This window comes from Oncorhynchus nerka, linkage group LG11, assembly GCF_034236695.1.
Source record: "Oncorhynchus nerka isolate Pitt River linkage group LG11, Oner_Uvic_2.0, whole genome shotgun sequence".
Taxonomy (NCBI): domain Eukaryota; kingdom Metazoa; phylum Chordata; class Actinopteri; order Salmoniformes; family Salmonidae; genus Oncorhynchus; species Oncorhynchus nerka.
In genome coordinates, this window is record NC_088406.1 from 56261251 (window position 1) to 56281742 (window position 20492).

Below are 20492 nucleotides of genomic sequence, written 5' to 3' on the forward strand. Positions count from 1 at the left end.
GGAGACGCAGTTCAGGGTTTCCGACAGCGCTCAGCATCTAATGGACAGATGTCCATGCACTGCGGTCATTCTTCGTTCTCATACACAGACCTACACACGGGCGCATACATACACACACGCACAAATGACACGCACAGGGCTTTTAATAGAATCAACGAGTGGATAGAGTTTTTGCTCTGAATGGAGTTTCAGAGTAGCATTGGGGTCATGACTGGGGTGACTGGGGTAATTCTTTGCTCTCACACACGCCGCACGCACGCACACACACACACACACACACACACACACACACACACACACACACACACACACATACAAACACACACCTTATTGCACTGATGTAGGGTGTGAAGCCATACTGTGGCACAGTACTCCAGGTGAGTTGCTATCATGGTGTGGTAGATTGTCAGGAGGATGTCCTTGGAGATGAAGTCTCTTGCCATTTTTAGAGTGCCAAGCCCAGACAGCAGTTTCACTGTGATCCGGCTGGCGTATTTAGTCCAGTGTAGGTGTGGGTCCAACTTCATCCCCAGGTACTTCGCGTTTACTTGTTCATGAGTGATTTGTCCGTCTGTTCTTGTGACACTTTTGCCTATGTGTCTCAGCTTTTGTGGGTTGCCAAACAGCATTGCCTTTTTACTATGCATTGCTCCCTCTGAGGATCTTGATATAACTTGTTGGCAATAAAAAGTGGTTGGTGGTCTGTTTATATTTAATTATAGTGTGTGATAAGTCAGCTGGATTTGCTGCAGGTTGCCCTCAGTCTAAGGAGAGAGATACAGAGGGGCTATAGAGTGTGTCTCTCACTAGCTCTGTCTTATATTGTTCAAACCTGGGAAAACATTGATTCAGAATTCAAACAGAAGGAATTCAAACAGGTTGAACCAATTTTGTACCAGTTTTGGTATAACAGGTAGCAAGAACTCTTATGGACCAGCTTTACAAAGGTTGGGTTTTGGTTTGGTCAAGCCTGGATTTGTTGTTGAGATCAACCGACATGAGATGTGATTTTGTACTGAAGACAAGTTAAGTTGGAGGTCCAGGAGTTGGGCATAGGGGGACACAGGATCCATAGGTTTAGCTCAGACAGACAGACAGACAGACAGACAGACAGACAGACAGACAGACAGACAGACAGACAGACAGACAGACAGACAGACAGACAGACAGACAGACAGACAGACAGACAGACAGACAGACAGACAGACAGACAGACAGACAGACAGACAGACAGACAGACAGACAGACAGACAGACAGACAGACAGACAGACAGACAGACAGACAGACAGACAGACAGACAGACAGACAGACAGACAGACAGACAGACAGACAGACAGACAGACAGACAGACAGACAGACAGACAGACAGACAGACAGACAGACAGACAGACAGACAGACAGACAGACAGACAGACAGACAGACAGACAGACAGACAGACAGACAGACAGAACAGACAGACAGACAGACAGACAGACAGACAGACAGACAGACAGACAGACAGACAGACAGACAGACAGACAGACAGACAGACAGACAGACAGACAGACAGACAGACAGACAGACAGACAGACAGACAGAGCCCTAGATGGAGACCTAGATGGTTCATTGGGCATGATATTAGGCTACATAGCATACAGTCAGTGTATAGGTCAGGAGGATGTGACTTTAGTTTAGAAAAGGATTAGCTATCATGACTTTATTTCGGACAGGGGAGATACAAGCCTGGGCTGAGCGATCTGATCATCCGCAGGCGATCTGATCATCCGCAGGCGGTATGGAAAGATAAACCTTGCCTGTCGCCTACACTCTCCTCCCCTGATCTCTCTACCTACATCGCCCGCTCGCCTCTGTGGCTTTAAGGACCGTCATTCTGACAGCATGCACCTCATCAGGCAACGGGACCTGACCTTTCCCTCTGATCTCTGGGACATTAACTCTGTTGCCCAGCAGAGGGAGGGGGGCAACAGCCCTCACCTCCCCCGGCCACCCAGCTACTCCCCAGAGTTCCCATTAGCAGGTAATAACCCCAGCCCTGGGGTGATGAGGATGAAAATGTCAGAGTGTGAGGGTTTAGGGCAAGGAGCAGTGGAGCAGTGGAAAACGAGGAGAAATGATGTCAGAGGAATCGCGACCACCGATTGGAGTGGAGATTCCAGAGGAGAGCCTATAAAACGGGGAAAGTCAACACCAGGAACAAGCAAAGGGAGGGAAAAGTTGGAACGTGAGAAATTCCAGGAACTTTTCAACATCCTCTCTCTTCTCCTGTGTGTGTCTAAATGTGTGTTCCAGACTATCTAAAACCAAAGGTGAGTACAATAGAACGAACGAGTACAATAGAACGAATGGGGCTCTCTGTGCACAAGTGGGTGCTCAGACATGCATGGATATATGTATACATAAACGCATGAATGTAGCGCAGGTGTGTACACTCTTAGAAAAACAAGGTGCTATCTTGAACCAAAAATGGTTCTTTGGCTGTCCCCATAGGAGAACCCTTCGAAGAACCACTTTTGGTTCCAGATAGAACAATTTTGAATTCCATGTAGAACATTTTCCACAGAGGGTTTTGCATGGAACCAAAAAGTGTTCTCCTGTATGGACAGCCCCAGAACCCTATTGGAACCCTTTTTCTAAGAGTGTATGTTCATCACACCTATGTGTATGTGTGCAGGTGTTCTTGAGAGATGTTGTTTATGTGTGCAATATAGAATACAGTAGAAGAAAGATGAGTGAATGATGAGTGACAGTTTTGTTAAGTGGTGGTTGTAGACCTTGCCTAAGTTCACAATTAGTGGGAACATTTGTTTGATCTTTGAATTGTATCTGTATTTTTGTGAATGGAAGAATTTGAGTGTCTTTGTGTGTGCGTAAAGAATGTTTGTGACGTATGGAGAGTGTGAGTGTGTCTTTGAGAGAATGTTGGTGTACGTACATCGGGGAGAGTGCATGTGATGGGTGGAGGTGTTTATTTTCGGGAATGGAAAATGCTAAAATTAGCTGATGTTGCTAGACAATACCCTTTGCCAGTCAAGTCTAAAACATACACTGTGAAAACCTTGGGGGAATTGAACACGGCATGGTTTCAAACAGGACCGCATGATTTTACAGTTTGAGAAAGGTGTTCCAAAAGGTATTCTATGGAGCAATAGAGACATTTAGTTATTTTACTGCTCGGTTATTTGGACCACAATGCAAGTGCTCTCGGGGTAGACTGATACACTTGGTATAGAGAGATATAGACTAGATAAAGATTAGATATCCATGTGTGGAACTATGTTTTTGTACATTTAATGATGAGAGTGTATAATTGCTTAAATCATGTGTTTAATTGCTCAAATCTCACACATCATGTGTTATGGGTATATTCCATTGCTAAATTGGACCATCAAATGTTTCTCTGTTAGTGCCAAAGGTTGGTTACAGCTATTGGAAGCGAGTGAAGGGTGTTGAAAGTTGGGACAGCAGCAGAGTGTTTGTTGTAGAGAGGTCCTACTGTTTTGGGTAGCTGTTTTGAGTCATTTGGGGTAGTTTTGGGTTGTTTTGGGGTATTAGCTGGACCCTTGTAGAGTGATAGGGATTGGAATACTACATGTATTGTAAAAACGGTGTGAAGGAGTTTTAATACCCTATTGGTATTAGAGAATAGGATATAGTCCTTTGAATTCTACAGTGTTTTTATTTCATTCATTCTTTTATTTAATCTTTATTCTGACAGGGAGTAATGCTGAGACCTGTATCATGCATACACATCAATATACACTATACGCATCAATATAAACATCAATATACACATTCATACACAAAATAATATAAAACAAACTCATTCTTCATCAAATAAATTCCTTAATCAGCCTTCTGAATATCCCTGGAGGCGCCAACTCTTCCAAATTCAGAGAGCATTGGGGATTATTCCAACTCTGTAAATTGTTTCACATAATGGGCGCAAAAAAACTAGAAGCAGATTTACCTACCTCAGTGGAGATCGAAAGGATCTCCAGTTATCCATCCCTGCAACGGGGTCTAATGGCTTGTGTTGAGTAATAAGTGTTGGACAAAGGACGCATGTTAGCACCAGGTATAAACCAGGCTAGAGTGTGGAGTATTAAGTGAGAATGGGTGGAGTAGTGTGTGTACATACTGTATGTGTATCCAGACAGTGTTCAGAAAGCCTGAGTAGTAATAGTACGTTGCCAAGTGTGTGTAGGGGAGAATGAGCATCAATAGTATACTATAGTATAGTGCCCTTTAATATAAACCAACCACATGGGGAATTCAATAAATCTGATATGAATAAATACTTGCTAAAGTGACAAACTTCCACATTTTGACATGTCCCTCCATCAACCGTGTCACTTCTAGGACGTTTTAACCCACTTAACCCCAACATTTCTACCCTAGTTAGTGTGTTGCTTTGACAAAGTAATTTCTGAAGACTATTATTTATTTAATGTGGTTAGTGATTCCTTTAAGTGAACTGAACTCTTTTTTTTCTATATGGTGAAACTATTTATTTTTAAATATTGACCATTTTACTTGCCCTATAGCAGAACAGGTTAGGCTGTTTTTATGTTATCCAGAGCATTGGTGACTGCAACTGTGCTGCTGGCAACAATTTATTACGTTTTTTTAGCCAACGTTTACTGACACTGGCCGTATTCAAAGGGTGTTGAGCATTCGTAAATTCGTCAGTTATTCTGTGCTCTGACACACTCGGACGAGAGTGCTCTGAAATCGGAGTAGATAGCCAGAGCGTATTTACCAGCTACGTCTATCAACAGTTGTTGAATTGACATCTTGAACATTCTATTGAAATGGTTACTTGCATAGTGAAGTCTATTGTTAAGACATGTAGCTAGCTAGCTAAACAAAGAACCATAATCCAATCTCATAATGTTACTACCCTGCATGACTCTGCAGGTCTCAAACCAACCAGGTTCAATGTTAGCTAGCCTTCAGTGTAGCTTTTGACATTATCGATCACAGTCTGCTGCTGGAAAAAAAGTATGTGTTATGGCTTTACACCCCCTACTATAATGTGGATAAAGAGTTACTTGTCTAACAGAACACCAGCATTTCTACTCAAACATAATCCAGGTAGAAGCAGGAATTCCCCAGGGTAGCTGTTGAGGCCCATTGCTTTTTTCAATCATTACTAACGACATGCCACTGACTTTGAGTAAAGCCAGTATGTCGTTGTATGCGGATGACACATCTATCACTCCAGTGTTAATTTGCTAAATTGTAATTACTTCACTACTATGGCCAATTGCTTTACCTCACACCATTTGCACACACTGTATATAGACTTTCTTTTTTCTATTGTGTTATTGACTGTACGCTTGTTTATTCCATGTGTATCTCTGTGTTGTTATTTTTGTTGCACTGCTTTGCTTTATCTTGGCCAGGTCACAGTTGTAAATGAGAACTTGTTCTCAACTAGCCTACCTGGTTAAATAAAGGTGAAAGAAAAAAGAAAAAGAACAAAAGAACAGGGCAGCACAGCTGTCCTTTAAAAGTACACGGCGAGCTAACATTAATGACATGCATGTCAATCTCTCATGGCTCAAAGTGGAAGAGAGATTGACATCCTCATTACTTGTTTTTGTAAGAGGTGTTGACAAGCTGAAGGTACTGAGCTGTTTGTTTAGATTTGGATATAAGTTTCTATAACTGCTAAAATTATGTCTGTGAGTATAACAGAACTGATATGGCAGGCGAAACCCCGAGGTCAAACCATCCCCCCCAAACAATTTCAGCCTACCACTGTTTTAAATGGCTGTTACTTTTATTATAAGGCGAAATCCTCCCAGATTGCAGTTCCTAGGGCTTCCACTAGATGTCAACAATCTTTAGAAAGAGTTTCATTCTGGTTTTTGGAAAAATGAGCCAGAAATTGTAGTTTTTCTAGGTGGCTCCCATTTTGGCTGAACTGTTTTCAAGTGCTTGGAAGAGAGCGGTATTGGTATTTTTCTCCGGTAAAGACAATAACGATTCTCCGTCTTAAATGTTATTGTTTATTTCATATTAGGGTACCTAAGGTTGGATTATAAACGTTGTTTGGCTTGTTTGGAAAAGTTTATTAGTAACGTTTGGGATTCATTTTGTATGCATTTTGATGGAGGGAAACTGGGTGGATTATTGACTGAAGCGTGCCTGCTAAACTGAGTTTTTATGGATATAAAGAAGGACATTATCAAACAAAATAACCATTTGTGATGTATCTGGGACCTTTTGGAGTGCCAACAGAAGAAGATCATCAAAGGTAAGGCATTTATTATATTGCTAATTCTGACTTCCGTGGCGCACCTGCCTGGTTGAAATATGTTTTTCATGCTTTAAAAAAAAAATCTGACGCTGGATTAACAAGAAGTTAAGCTTTATTTTGATGTATTTACACTTGTGATTTTATGAAAGTTAAACATTTATAATTCTGTAGTTTGAATTTCACACTCTGCATTTTCACCGGATGTTGGCCAGGTGGGACGGTAAGAAGTTTCATTCTTGGCAGCAGCTAATGGAGTTCCATAATACATACAAATACAAACATTAGATTATAACTAGCAAAGCAAATGGCTCCGAGACACAAATAATATTACTACACAGATCATACATGTAAGGTTAGCTAGCAAGCCAGCCAGCTAACGTTAGCTAGCTAACTAACTGTACACTTTACTTGAAATTAAAATGAGAAATGTGCAATATCTGAAAATGTGGCTAGCTAGACTATCTTACCAGTATACTGTACATGGATGGACACTTCTCCCTCTCTGTCACGGATGCCCTTAGTTTGAATATGGAATCCGGAGACAGACGATTTCTCCATCTCCTTAGCTATCATACTTTAATTCCACTGATTTCAAAACTCTCAGCATGTCCAGCCCCCTCATTATCTCAGCCAATCATGGCTAGCGGGAAGATTGCTGCCTTTTTTTGTGGCCAAACAAACTAGGCTTGTAATTTAACAATTTAATTTATATTTACAGATTGCATACACTTTAAGGCTTATGAAAGTTCACGTTCTAGAAGCCATTTCTGTGTTCATGTAGGTAGGGGTAAAAGTGTCAAGGCAATCAGTATAGATAATAAACAAAGTAGCAGCAGTGTGTTGAAAAGTGTTAAAGTGTATGTGTGTGTTTGCCGGTCAGTGCCGTTTAAGATGAGGGAGGAAAATTATTTATTTTATGATCATGGCCTTACTTCTATTACAGCATACTGGATGACTGTCAGTCATATTCCAATCACCCAGCTCAATGTAACATCGATAGGTTCAGGCTACTACATGATACTCACATTTTCCCTATACACAACATGAGATTGCTACAACCTAGCCTGTGAATGAAAGTTTACAATGTATCGCTGCAGAATGCTGTGGTAGCCATGCTGGTTAAGTGTGTCTTGAATTCTAAATAAATCACAGACAGTGTCACCAGCAAAGTACCCCCACACTATAACACCTCCTCCTCCATGTTTTACAGTGGGAACCACACATGCAGAGGTCATCTGTTCACCTATTCTGCGTCTCACAAAGATATGGTGGTTGGAACCAAAAATCTCCAATTTGGCCCCCAGACCAAAGGTTACATTTCCACCGGTCTAATGTCTATTGCTCATGTTCCTTGGCCCAAGCAAGTCTCTTCTTATTATTGGTGTCCTTTAGTAGTGGTTTCTTTGCAGCGATTCAACCATGAAAGGCCTGATTCATGCAGTCTCCTCTGAACTTTTGATGTTGAGATGTGTCTGTCACTTGAACTCTTTAAAGCATTTATTTGGGCTGCAATTTCTGAGACTGGTAACTCTAATGAACTTGTCCTCTGCAGCAGAGGTAACTCTGGGTCTTCCTTTACTGTGTCGGTCCTCATCAGAGCCAGTTTCATCATAGCGCTTGATGGTTTTTGCGACTGCATTTGAAGAAACTTTAAAAGTTATTGAAATGTTCCTTATTGGCTGACCTTCATGTCTTAAAGTAATGATGGACTGTCGTTTCTCTTTGCTGATTTGAGCTGTTCTTGCCATAATATGAACTTGGTCTTTTACCAAATAGGGCTATCTTCTGTATATTCCCCTACCTTGTCACAACACAACTGATTGGCTCAAACGCATTAAGAAGGAAAGAAATGCCACCAATGAACTTTTAACAAGGCACACCTATTAATTGAAATGCATTCCAGGCTGCTTGAAGCTCATGAAGCTGCTTGAGAAAATGCCAAGAGTGTGCAAAGCTGTCATCAAGGCAAAGGGTGGCTATTTGAAGAATCTCAAATCTCAAATATATTTTGATTTATTGAACACTTTTTTGGTTACTGCATGATGCGTTATTTCAGAAAAAGAAAAACCTTGGTAGTGTACATACTGCAAAGGCATCATCTAATGCGCAAGTGTTTTTCCCCATCGTTCAGCCTGGTCTCAGAGCAAAACATATGATATTTAACTAAAATCCATGCCACGCCTTTTAGTATGATATGTTATTTTACGTTAGGTTATATTTAATTGACACACGTAAATTTGGGACACTGAAATTAGTATGATACTGTATGTTATATTTGGTATGACTCTAAAAGCCAGGTGGGGTGAGGACACTTATTTAACCTCTTATTTTTTTTTGGCACAAAATTACCTCCATAGTTCCATTCCTTTGTATGCGTTACCTTCAGATGAGTCCCACGATACTTGTGGAGGTCGTAGTACAAAACGTAGAACACCATCGTATTTGTGAGAGTCTCCCCTTTCTACAGTGGCATATTAGTTTGTAGGCCAAACCGTCAGGGTGGATTGGCAGTCGTATAACACGAACGTCTAGCATCCCAAAGGTTGCCCGTTCGAATCTCAGCATGGAATGTTTTAGCTAATATGCAACTTTGCAACTACTTACTCCGTTTTATCTATACCACTGTTAGCTAACCCTTCCCCTAACCCTAACTGTAACCGTTTAACCCTTATCTTAACCCTTACCTTCACCCCTTAACCCCTAACTTAACGTAGCATATCAAACTAAAGCAGCCAACCTAATATTTGTTTTTGTATTTATTATGGAACCCTATTAGGGATGCCAAGGCGGCAGATACACTTCCCGGGGTCTAACAAAATTAAGGTAGTTATATACCATGTTTTTTTCTCAATTTATACATTCACAACAGATTTCACAACACATTAAGTGGGTGCCCTCAGGCCAATACTCTGTATGGGGTGTATGTTAACGTGTGTATATGTGTGTCTATGACTGTGTGCTTGTCTCTTCACAATCTCCACTGTTCCATATTGTGTATTTTTATGTTTTTTAAATCTGATTTTACTGCTTGCATGAGTTACTCTATGTGGAATAGAGAGCCATATAGTCATGGCTCTATGTAGTACTATGCGCCTAGCAAACTCTGTTCTGGACTGTGATAGGACCTTTGGTGGCATGTCTTGTGGGGGTAGGCATGGGTGTCTGAGCTGTGTGCTAGTAGTTTAAACAGACAGCTCAGTGAATTTAACATGACAATACTTCTCACAAATACAAGTAGTGATGAAATCAATCTCTCCTCTACTGTGAGCCAAGAGAGACTGACATGTACAGTTGAAGTCGGAAGTTTACATTGGTCACATACAAATTTTTAGCAGATATGATTGCAGGTGTAACGAAATGCTTGTGTTCCTAGCTCCAACAGTACACAACAATACACATAAAGAAATATATTAATAAATATTAGGACGAGCAATGTCGAAGTGGCGTTGACTAAAATACAGTAGAATACAATACAGTATATACAGTTGAAGTCGGAAGTTTACATACACTTAGGTTGGAGTCATTAAAACTCGTTTTTCAACCACTCCACAAATTTCTTGTTCGAAAACTATAGTTTTGGCAAGTCGGTTAGGACATCTACTTTGTGCATGACGCAAGTAATTTTTTCAACAATTGTTTACAGACAGATTATTTCACTTATAATTAATTGTATCACAATTGCAGTGGGTAAGAAGTTTACATACACTAATTTGACTGTGCCTTTAAACAGCTTGGAAAATTCCAGAAAATGATGTCATGGCTTTAGAAACTTCTGATAGGCTAATTGAAATCATTTGAGTCAATTGGAGGTGTACCTGTGAATGTATTTCAAGGCCTACCTTCAAACTCAGTGCCTCTTTGCTTGACATCATGGGAAAATCTAAAGAAATCAGCCAAGACCTCAGAATTTTTTTTGTAGACCTCCACAAGTAAATCAAATGTATTTATATAGGCCTTCTTACATCAGCTGATATATCAAAGTGCTGTACAGAAATCCAGCCTAAAACCCCAAACAGTAAGCAACGAAGGTGTAGAAGCACGGTGGCTAGGAAAAACTCCCCAGCAAGGCCAAAACCTAGGAAGAAACATAGAGAGGAACCAGGCTATGAGGGGTGGCCAGTCCCCTTCTGGCTGTGCCAGGTGGGGATTATAACAGAACATGGCCAAGATGTTCAAATGTTCATAAATGACCAGCATGGTCAAATAATAATAATCACAGTAGTTGTTGATGGTGCAACAAGTCAGCACCTCAGGAGTAAATGTCAGGTGGCTAATCATAGCTGATCATTGAGAGTATCTCTACCGCTCCTGCTGTCTCTAGAGAGTTGAGAACAGCAAGTTTGGGACAGGTAGCACATCCGGTGAACAGGTCAGGGTTCCATAGCCGCAGGCAGAACGATTGAAACTGGAGCAGCAGCACGGCCAGGTGGACTGGGGACAGGAAGGAGTACTCATGCCAGGTAGTCCCGAGGCATGGTCCTAGGGCTCAGGTCCTCCAAAAGAGAGAAAGAAAGAGAGAATTAGAGAGAGCATCCTTAAATTCACACAGGACACCGGATAAGACAGGAGAAATACTCCAGATATAACAGACTGACCATAGCCCCCCGACACATAAACTACTGCAGCATAAATACAGGAGGGGTCAGAAGACACTGTGGCCCCATCCGATGATACCCCCGGACAGGGCCAAACAGGCAGGATACCAGCCCCCACACCACTAGAGAGATATCTTCAACCACCAAATTACCATCCTGAGACAAGGCTGAGTATAGCCCATAAAGATCTCCGCCACGGCACAACCCAAGGGGGGGCGCAAACCCAGACAGGAAGACCACGTCAGTGACTCAACCCACTCAGGTGACGCACCCCTTCTAGGGACGGCATGGAAGAGCAACAGTAAGCCCGTGACTCAGCCCCTGTAATAGGGTTAGGCAGAGAATCCCAGTGGAGAAGGGGAACCGGCCAGGTAGAGACAGCAAGAGCTCCAGAGCCTTTCCGTTCACCTTCAAACTCCTGGCCCAGACTACACTCAATCATAGGACCTACTGAAGAGATGAGTCTTCAGTAAAGACTTAAAGGTTGAGACCGAGTATGCATCTCTCACATGGGTAGGCAAACCATTCCATAAAAATGGAGCTCTATAGGAGAAAACCCTGCATCCAGCTGTTTGCTTAGAAATTCTAGGGACAATTAGGAGGCCTGCATCTTGTGACCGTAGCGTACGTGTAAGTATGTACGGCAGGACCAAATCGGAAAGATAGGTAGGAGCAAGCCCATGTAATGCTTGGTAGGTTGCCTAACAGGAAGCCAGTGTAGGGAGGCTAGCACTGGAGTAATATGATCACATTTTATGGTTCTAGTCAGGATTCTAGCAGCCGTATTTAGCACTAACTGAAGTTTATTTAGTGCTTTATCCGGATAGCCGGAAAGTAGAGCATTGCAGTAGTCTAACCTAGAAGTCACAAAAGCATGGATTAATTTTTCTGCATCATTTTTGGACAGAAGATTTCAGATTTTTGCAATGTTACGTAGATGGAAAAAAGCTGTCCTTGAAACAGTCTTGATTTGTTCGTCAAAACAGAGATCAGGTTCCAGAGTAATGCAGAGGCCCTTCACAGTTTTATTTGAGACGACTGTACAACCATCAAGATTAATTGTCGCCTCCCGGGTGGCGCAGTGGTTGAGGGCGCTGTACTGCAGCGCCAGCTGTGCCATCAGAGTCCCTGGGTTCGCGCCCAGGCTCTGTCGTAACCGGCCGCGACCGGGAGGTCCGTGGGGCGACGCAGAATTGGCCTAGTGTCGTCCGGGTTAGGGAGGGCTTGGTCGGTAGGGATGTCCTTGTCTCATTGCGCACCAGCGACTCCTGTGACGGGCAGGGCGCAGTGAATGCTAACCAAGGTTGCCAGGTACACGGTGTTTCCTCTGGCACATTGGTGCGGCTGGCTTCCGGGTTGGATGTGCACTGTGTTAAGAAGCAGTACGGCTGGTTGGATTGTGTATCGGAGGACGCATGACTTTCAACCATACGGGAGTTGTAGCGATGAGACAAGATAGTAGCTACTACAACAATTGGATACCACGAAATTGTGGAGAAAAAGGGGTTAAAAAAAAAAAGATTAATTGTCAGATTCAACAGAAGATCTCTTTGTTTCTTGGGACCTAGAACAAGCATCTCAGTCTTGTCGAGTTTGAAAGTAGAAAGTTTGCAGCCATCCACTTCCTTTTGTCTGAAACACAGGCTTCCAGCGAAGGCAATTTTGGGGCTTCCCCATGTTTCATTGAAATGTACAGCTGTGTGTCATCCGCATAGCAGTGAAAGTTAACATTATGTTTTCGAATGACATCCCCAAGATGTAAAAAATAAAACAATTAGTGGTCCTAAAACGGAATCTTCTGAGTACCGTCTCAGATTATTGCATGGTTTGCTTTTTCCGTAAAGTTTTTTTGAAATCTGACACAGCGGTTGCATTAAGGAGAGGTATATCTAAATGTCCATGTCTAACAATTCAATTTATCGACATTTATAATGAGTATTTCTGTAAAATGATGTGGCTCTCTGCAATATCACCGGATGTTTTTGGAACTAGTGAACGTAATTTGCCAATCTATATAAATATGAACTTTATCAAACAAAACATACATGTATTGTGTAACATGAAGTCCTATGAGTGTCATCTGATGAAGATCATCGAAGGTTAGTGGTGAATTTTATCTCTATTTGTGCTTTTTGTGACTCCTATCTTTGGCTGCAAAAATGGCTGGGTTTTTCTGTGACTTGGCTCTGACCTAACATAATCGTTTGTGGTGCTTTCGCTGTAAAGCCTATTTGAAATCGGACACTCTGTGGTGGGATTAACAACAAGATTACCTTTAAGACGGTATAAGATACATGTATGTTTGAGGAATTTTAATTATGAGATTTCTGTTGTTTTGAATTTGGCGCCCTGCACTTTCACTGGCTGTTGTCAAATCTATCCCGTTAATGGGATTGCAGCCCTAAGAAGTTTTAAAGGCAATGATACCAACTGCTAATTGAGTGTATGTAAACTTCTGACCCACTGGGAATGTGATGAAATATATAAAAGCTGAAATAAATCATTCTCTCTACTATTATTCTGACATTTCACATTCTTAAAATAAAGTGGTGATCCTAACTGACCTAAGACAGGGAATTTTTAGGAGGATAAAATTGTCAGGAATTGTGAAAAATGAAGTTTAAATGTATTTTGCTAAGATGTATGTTAACTTCCGACTTCAACTGTATATTGTTTATGTTAGCTCTCCCTGTACATTTAAGGTTAATTGTAATTTTCTTTTGTCCCTCTTTGTGGCACCTGACCACACGACTGGACAGTGGTACAGGTGAGACAAAACTAGGTTGTGTAGGACCTGCCTTCTTGATAGCATTGTTAAGAAGGCGTTGCAGTGATTTATTATGGACAGGCTTGTTTTGGAGAAGAGTTCTGATTGGTCTGCCATGTAAGCACTCTTCTGTCTATAACATGAGCTGGTCAGAATGTGTTGTTAATCCTTTCTAATGCGGATTTTTTGAAAGATATCACGTAGTAAAACTGCAAATATATTGCTCTCCACTTTCTGGAGGACGGAGTTTGGAAATCAGTGGAATGCCCCTAGGAAATAGAATATGATAGCTAAGGAGATATGCAGAGGGAGTTGAAAAGAGAACACACAGAAGGCTGTTGTATAAAACACCTGTCTATGAATTACGTCTTCAAACTAAGGGAAACCATGCTATCCATGACAGAGAGGTAGAAACGTCCATCCATGTCTACAGGTAACTTAGTTTAGCTAGCTCCATTTTCAGTTATTATTCATTTAGAATTTTGTCAGAAAGTCTTTTCAAGTTAAAGCGTGCTGTTAGCTAGCTAGCTAACATTAGCTGGCTGGCTAATGTTAGCTAGATCTGTGTATTAATATTATTCGTATCGCAGAGCCATTTGATTTGCTGGTTATAGCCTATTGTTAGCTAGCTAGCTGTCATTGAACCTGGATGGTTAGCTACCTGCAGATTCATGAAGGCTAGTAACATTATGATTTGGTATTATGGTTCATTGTTTACCTAGCTAGCTAGATAGATAGCTACATGTCTCAACAAAAGACCCCACTATGCAAGTAACCATTTAATTACTCATTCTCTATCCTGTGCATGTAACAAATAAATGTTGATCTTATATGATATATTGTGTGTTTACCAGAGATGGTAATGTGAAGAACATGACCTGCACCAAAGTCAAATTAGGATATAACGTTAGGCTAACGAGACCAAGTTCTAAAATTCTCAGGTAGAATGCCCTACTTTTATTTTGTCGCACTCACAAACTTAAGCTATTTTCAGGCATTGGGTCGCCATTAACTTGTAGATAATGATCTTGTTGTGACTTTATTTTTCTTTTAGTAATGAAGACAAATGAGCCAAGGCTAGCCAGCTAACTTAACATTAGCTAGAAATTAACAAAACTGAAGATTGTTTAGAAAGTTGCTTTTAATTGTTTGGTTTACTAGATTGACATGTACTAAATACATTTTTTAATGGGTGGGTTTATTGTTGTTAAAATACACTAGTTATGCTATTTTGGACCACTAGGTTGCTGATATCATGCAGCCTCTAGTTATTGTGCTTATACTTTTTCATAATGCGGTGGCAGGGTAGCCTAGTGGTTAGAGTGTTTGACTAGTAACCAAAAGGTTGCAAGTTCAAATCCCTGAGCTGAGAAGGTACAAATCTGTCATTCTGCCCCTGAACAGGCAGTTAACCCACTGTTCCTAGGCCGTCATTGAAAATAAGAACGTGTTCTTAACTGACATGCCTAGTTAAATAAAATAAATAAATAATGGTAATGACAAGTTTGATGTCAGATGACAATAGAATGTTCATGATGTCACTATGACAACTGTTGATAGACGTAATATAAACCAGCCTTTAGTCTTGCAATCTTTGGTTGTTTAGCACATGGCCTTACATGTTAATACTTAAAGAGATGGGGCTAAGGCTTAAGAGGGTGTGAACGATGCTGAATGTGTTTTGACAAAGAAGAGCTTTACCAAATATTCAAGGGCCATTTTCACAAAAGTGAGGTTACAAGTTTATCAACTTTCAAAGCAAATTTTATTGGTCACATATACATATTTAGCAGATGTTATTGTGGTGTAGTGAAATGCTTGTGTTCCTAGCTCCAACAGTGCAGTAATATCTAGCAATTCACAACAATACACACAAATCTAAAGTAAAATAACAGATTTCAGAAATATATCAACATTAGGAGAAGCAGTTATTACAGTACAAATTACAGTAGATGCATATGAGATGAGTAACGCAGTATGTAAACATGATTAAAAACATGACTAGTGTTCCATTGAGTAACCGGGTGGTAGCCGGCTAGTGATGGCTATTTACCAGTCTGATGGCCTTGAGATAGAAGCTGTTTCAGTCTCTCAGTCCAAGCTTTGATGCACCTGTACTGGATCTCGCCTTCTGGATGGTAGCGGGGTGAACAGGTCGTGGCTCAGGTGGTTGATGTCCTTGATGATCTTTTTGGTTTGGAGGGTACTATAGTGTTGAAGGCTGAGCTATAGTCAATGAACAGCATTCTTACATAGGTATCCCTCTTGACCAGATGGGATAGGGCAGTGTGCAGTGCGATTGCATTGTCTGTGGATCTATTGGGGCGGTATGCAAATTGGGTATAGGGTGTCAGGTAAGGTAGAGGTGATATGATCCTTAATAACTAGCCTCTCAAAGCACTTCATGATGACAGAAGTGAGTGCTACGGGGCGGGGTGATAGTCATTTAGTTCAGTTACCAATGCTTTCTTGGATAGAGGAACAATGGTGGACATCTTTATGAAGAAAATGAGGACAGCAGGCTGGGATAAGGAGAGATTAACCATGTCCAATACACACTTCAGCCAGCTGGTCTGCACATACATATTTTTACTTATCTGTTTTTTACTTAACACTTTTGAATTTTTTTATCTTAACTTCTTCTTAACTTAAATCATTGTTGGTTAAGGGCTTGTAAGTAAGCATTCCACTGTAAGGTCTACTACACCTGTTGTATTTGGTGCATGTGACAAATAACATTTGATTTGATTTGCTCTGAGGACACGGCTAGGGATACCTTTTGGGCCAGCAGCCTTGCAAGGGTTAACACGTTTAAATGTCTTTCTCATGTCGGCCACGGAGAACGAGAGCCCATACTCCTTGGGAGCTAGTTGTTGCACTGTGTTGTTCTCAAAGCGGGCGTTGTGTGGTGTTTAGCTTGTCTGGGAGCAAGACGGCATTGTCCGCGACATGGCTGGTTTTCCCTTTGTAATCTGTAATTGTCTGTAGACCCTGCCACATACGATCGTGCCTGAGCCGTTGAATTGCGACTCCACTTTGTCTCTGTACTGACCTTTTGCCTGTTTGATTGCCTTACGGAGGGAATAACTACACTTCTTTATTTATTTTTAATTAAAAAATATTATTAACCTATCCACCACCCCCCTTTGGGGGACAAACATCTTCTTCTTTTTTTTACAGCTTTTCTGCTACATATACATTCATTTTACGTGCACATTTTGCATTCACCTTTTACATACTGTACATGGTACTTTTATACGAAGAAATCACATAACAATAATAACATTATCAAACATAAGCTCTTTAATCCCAGCCCTCAGCCACTCTCAGCCCACCCCACCTATCACCATAGACCACCCTCGTTTGGTTTCCATGTGCCATATATTTTTTAATTGTGCTGTGATGTTTTACATACTTTTTATAGTATCCACAGATTGTGAGCTAAAGATGAGTATTAATATATTACGAGTATTATTATGTTATTTATTGACCATGGCTTTCCAAATCGCCCAAAACTGCTATTAGTAAGGTTCATTTTAAGTGCATGTTGTGATTTTTTTAACCATCCCTGGACCTGTGACCAGAAACAAGCTACACAGGGGCAACACCAGAATAAATTATCTAGTGATTCTGTCTCTTTGCAGCAAAATCTACAGAGCTGAGATTGTTGTATGCCCCATATATACAGCATTCTGTTGGTGGCAATAATTTTATTTAATCATCTCAATTTAAAAACTCTAAGTGTTGAATAAAGTGTTGATATTTGCACCAGTTCATAAACCATGTGCTATGGAATCGGTACATCAAACATTTCTTCCCATTTATTTTGCAACCTGTATGGCACAGCAGTCAACATTTTTGTCCTCAAATGAAACTGGTATATTTTTCTATTTATGCCAATTCCTTTCAGCCAACCTTTATTAATATATGGCAGGCAAACAAGTTCCCTACTTTCTCACTTTTCCACTTGCCTCCTCCATTTTTGTGGTAATGCTGCAATCAGTTGGTTGTAAATATGGGATTGAGCAGATATTCCCATATATTGTTGATAGCTGCATAGGTTTCCATTCCTAATATCATTAATAAATATAATAAAAAAATAAAATAAAAATCCATAAAGAATGTTTTTAAAAATTAATAATCAGTATATTTCAGTTTAATCAATGGATATGAGTTTGGGGGGCTAACATATCTTTTCTGGAGGATAAAACTGAAATTGTAACTTGCTTTGTATGGCTTGTTTAAAAAGGGTGATGCTTTAAACAACATTTCATTTTCAATTAGTCGGAAATTAGAAGTTGTAATCTGTATAAAGGCAAAACAGTCAATTTTTTAAGAAAGGACGAGCCTTTCTTAATAATCTACTTGAGAACTATTTAGGGATTAATTATAATTTATGTATAAGTGAAGCTTTAGTGAGTGGTTTAAAGCTTTAATATTGAATTATTTTAGCCCCCCAAACTCATATGCATTTTATAAATAGGCATGTTTAATTTTGTCTGGCTTAGCATTCCAGATAAAATTCAATATTTTTTGCTCATATGATTTAAAAAATGAGTCATCTGGAGTATGCAGTGTCATTAGTAGTTAAGTAAACTGTGATCTTTCCATAAATAGACAAGTATTTACCTCTCCATGGTTGCAGAATCTTATCTGTTTTTGCTAACTTTCTATTGAAATCGATTGTGGTAAGTTCATTTATATTATTTGAGATGTGAATACCAAGTATGTCTATTTCACCATCCGCCCATTTTATTGATAAACTTCAAGGTAATGTAAACACTCTGGTTTTTATTAACAATCCAATACGCAATATGGTACACTTGTCATAATTAGGTTTTAGTCCAGAGAGGCTAGACAAGTGATCAAGATCTTCAACGAGACTGTGCAGGGATCCAGATTGCGGACTTAAGAAAAACTAGAGTCATCAGCATACATTGACACTTTTGTTTTTATGCCCTGGATTTCTAATCCCTTGATGATCTTGTTGGATCAAATTTTAATAGCGAGCATTTCAATGGCCATAACAAATACATTTGGAGACAATGGACAGTCTTGTTATACTCCTCTTAAAGGCTCTATACTTTCTGAGAAGTAACCATTATTTACTATTTTACATAACTTTAACCCATTGTATAAGAGAGTCACTGAAATTAAAGTAATCCAGGAATTAATATATACATTCTAGTCGTACTTTATCAAACAACTTTTCCAAATATGCTATGAAGATCAGGCTTGATATCTTTGATGTTTCATAATGTTCAATTGTTTCAAATAATTGTTATTGGTATTATCTCTAATATATCGTCCATGTAAAAAACCTGTCTGATCTGGATGAAGAGTACATGGAAAAACCTTTTTTATTCTATTTGCTATGCACTTTGCCGGGATTTTCGCATCACAACATTGAAGCGTAAAAGGCCTCCAATATTTTAAATGGACTGGATCTTTATACCTACCCCCTGGGTCCTGTTTTAGCAGTAATGAAATCAGACCTTCTGGTTGAGTACTTAAAACATGCTAATAATCAATCTTTGAGTACATCAAAAAAGGTCTAATATACCTCTACTGGCATACCTTCAGCACTGGGGTTTTTCCAGACTGAACATATTTTATTGGCTCAAACTTCTTCTTCTGTAAGTTGGTCTTTCTGTAAATTTGTCAATTTTACATTAATATTATTATTATTATTTTTAGGAAAGAAATTCACACAGTTAACATCATTCAGTGGAAATGGAGGAGACTGAAAAGAAAACATGCTAAAAATATTTTGCTTCCTCTTTCAAAATATAGTTTGGTGAATCATTGATGACTCCATTTGTAACGAGTTTCTGTAAATTACTTTTGGTAGCTTTTCTATGTTGAAGATTCAAGAAAAATGTTGTGCCTTTTCACCATTTTCCAACACCATTTTCCATCCAATTCGCTTTATTTTTTTAATACATTACACTTCATCGTTCTTGCATAAGTACCTCCATTTCTTTTTGTTTTTCATCTAACCTATTTTGTACCTCTATAGTACAGTTTCCATTACCATCTACAGTTCAAGTCGGAAGTTTACATACAGCTCCATACAACTCCGTTTTTTACAATTCCTGACATTGAATCCTAGTAAAAATTCCCTGTCTTTGGTCAGTTAGGATCACCACTTCATTTTAAGAATGTGAAATGTCAGAATAATAGTAGAGAGAATGATTTATTTCAGCTTTGATTTATTTCATCACATTCCCAGTGGGTCAGAAGTTTATACACTCAAATAGTATTTGGAAGCGTTGCCTTTAAATTGTTTACGAATTGACATAATTTGAGTCATTTGGAGGTGTACCTGTAGATGTATTTCAAGGCCTACTTTCAATCTCAGGGCCTCTTTGCTTGACATCATGGGAAAATAAATTTCCAAACACTTGAAGGTACCACGTTCATCTGTACAAACAATTGTACGCAAGTATAAACACCATGGGACCATCATACCGCTCAAGAAGGAGACGCGTTCTGTCTCCTACAGATGAATGTACTCTGGTTTGAAAAATGCAAATCAATCCCTGAACAACAGCAAGGGACTGTGGAGATGCTGAAGTAAACGGGTACAAAAGTATCTATATCTACAGTAAAACAAGTCCTATATCGACATAACCTGAAAGGCCGCTCAGCAAGAAAGAAGCTATTTTTCCAAAACCTCCATTGAAAATACAGACTATGGTTTTCAACTGCACATGGGGACAAAGATGGTACTTTTTGGAGAAATGTCCACTGGTCTGATGAAACAAAAATATAACTGTTTGGCCATAATGACCATTGTTATGTTTGGAGGAAAAAGGGGGAGGGTGGCAAGCCTAAGAACACCATCCCAACCGTGAAGCACA

At 39.9% G+C, this 20492-nt stretch overlaps 1 protein-coding gene across 2 annotated transcripts in view; it reads left to right on the top strand.

Moving 5' to 3' along the window:
- The first annotated feature begins 2048 nt into the window (after positions 1-2048).
- Positions 2049-20492, top strand: part of ostn (osteocrin) — a 33623-nt gene continuing 15179 nt past the window's right edge. The window contains exon 1 of one of the 2 annotated variants that reach the window (XM_029673998.2): positions 2049-2308. In XM_029673998.2, the coding sequence (XP_029529858.1) occupies positions 2279-2308 (30 nt within the window). In that variant the 5' untranslated portion in view covers positions 2049-2278. Of the gene's footprint in view, positions 2309-3053; positions 3133-20492 lie in introns of those variants that run through there. The other variant, XM_029673999.2, reaches the window with a different exon arrangement.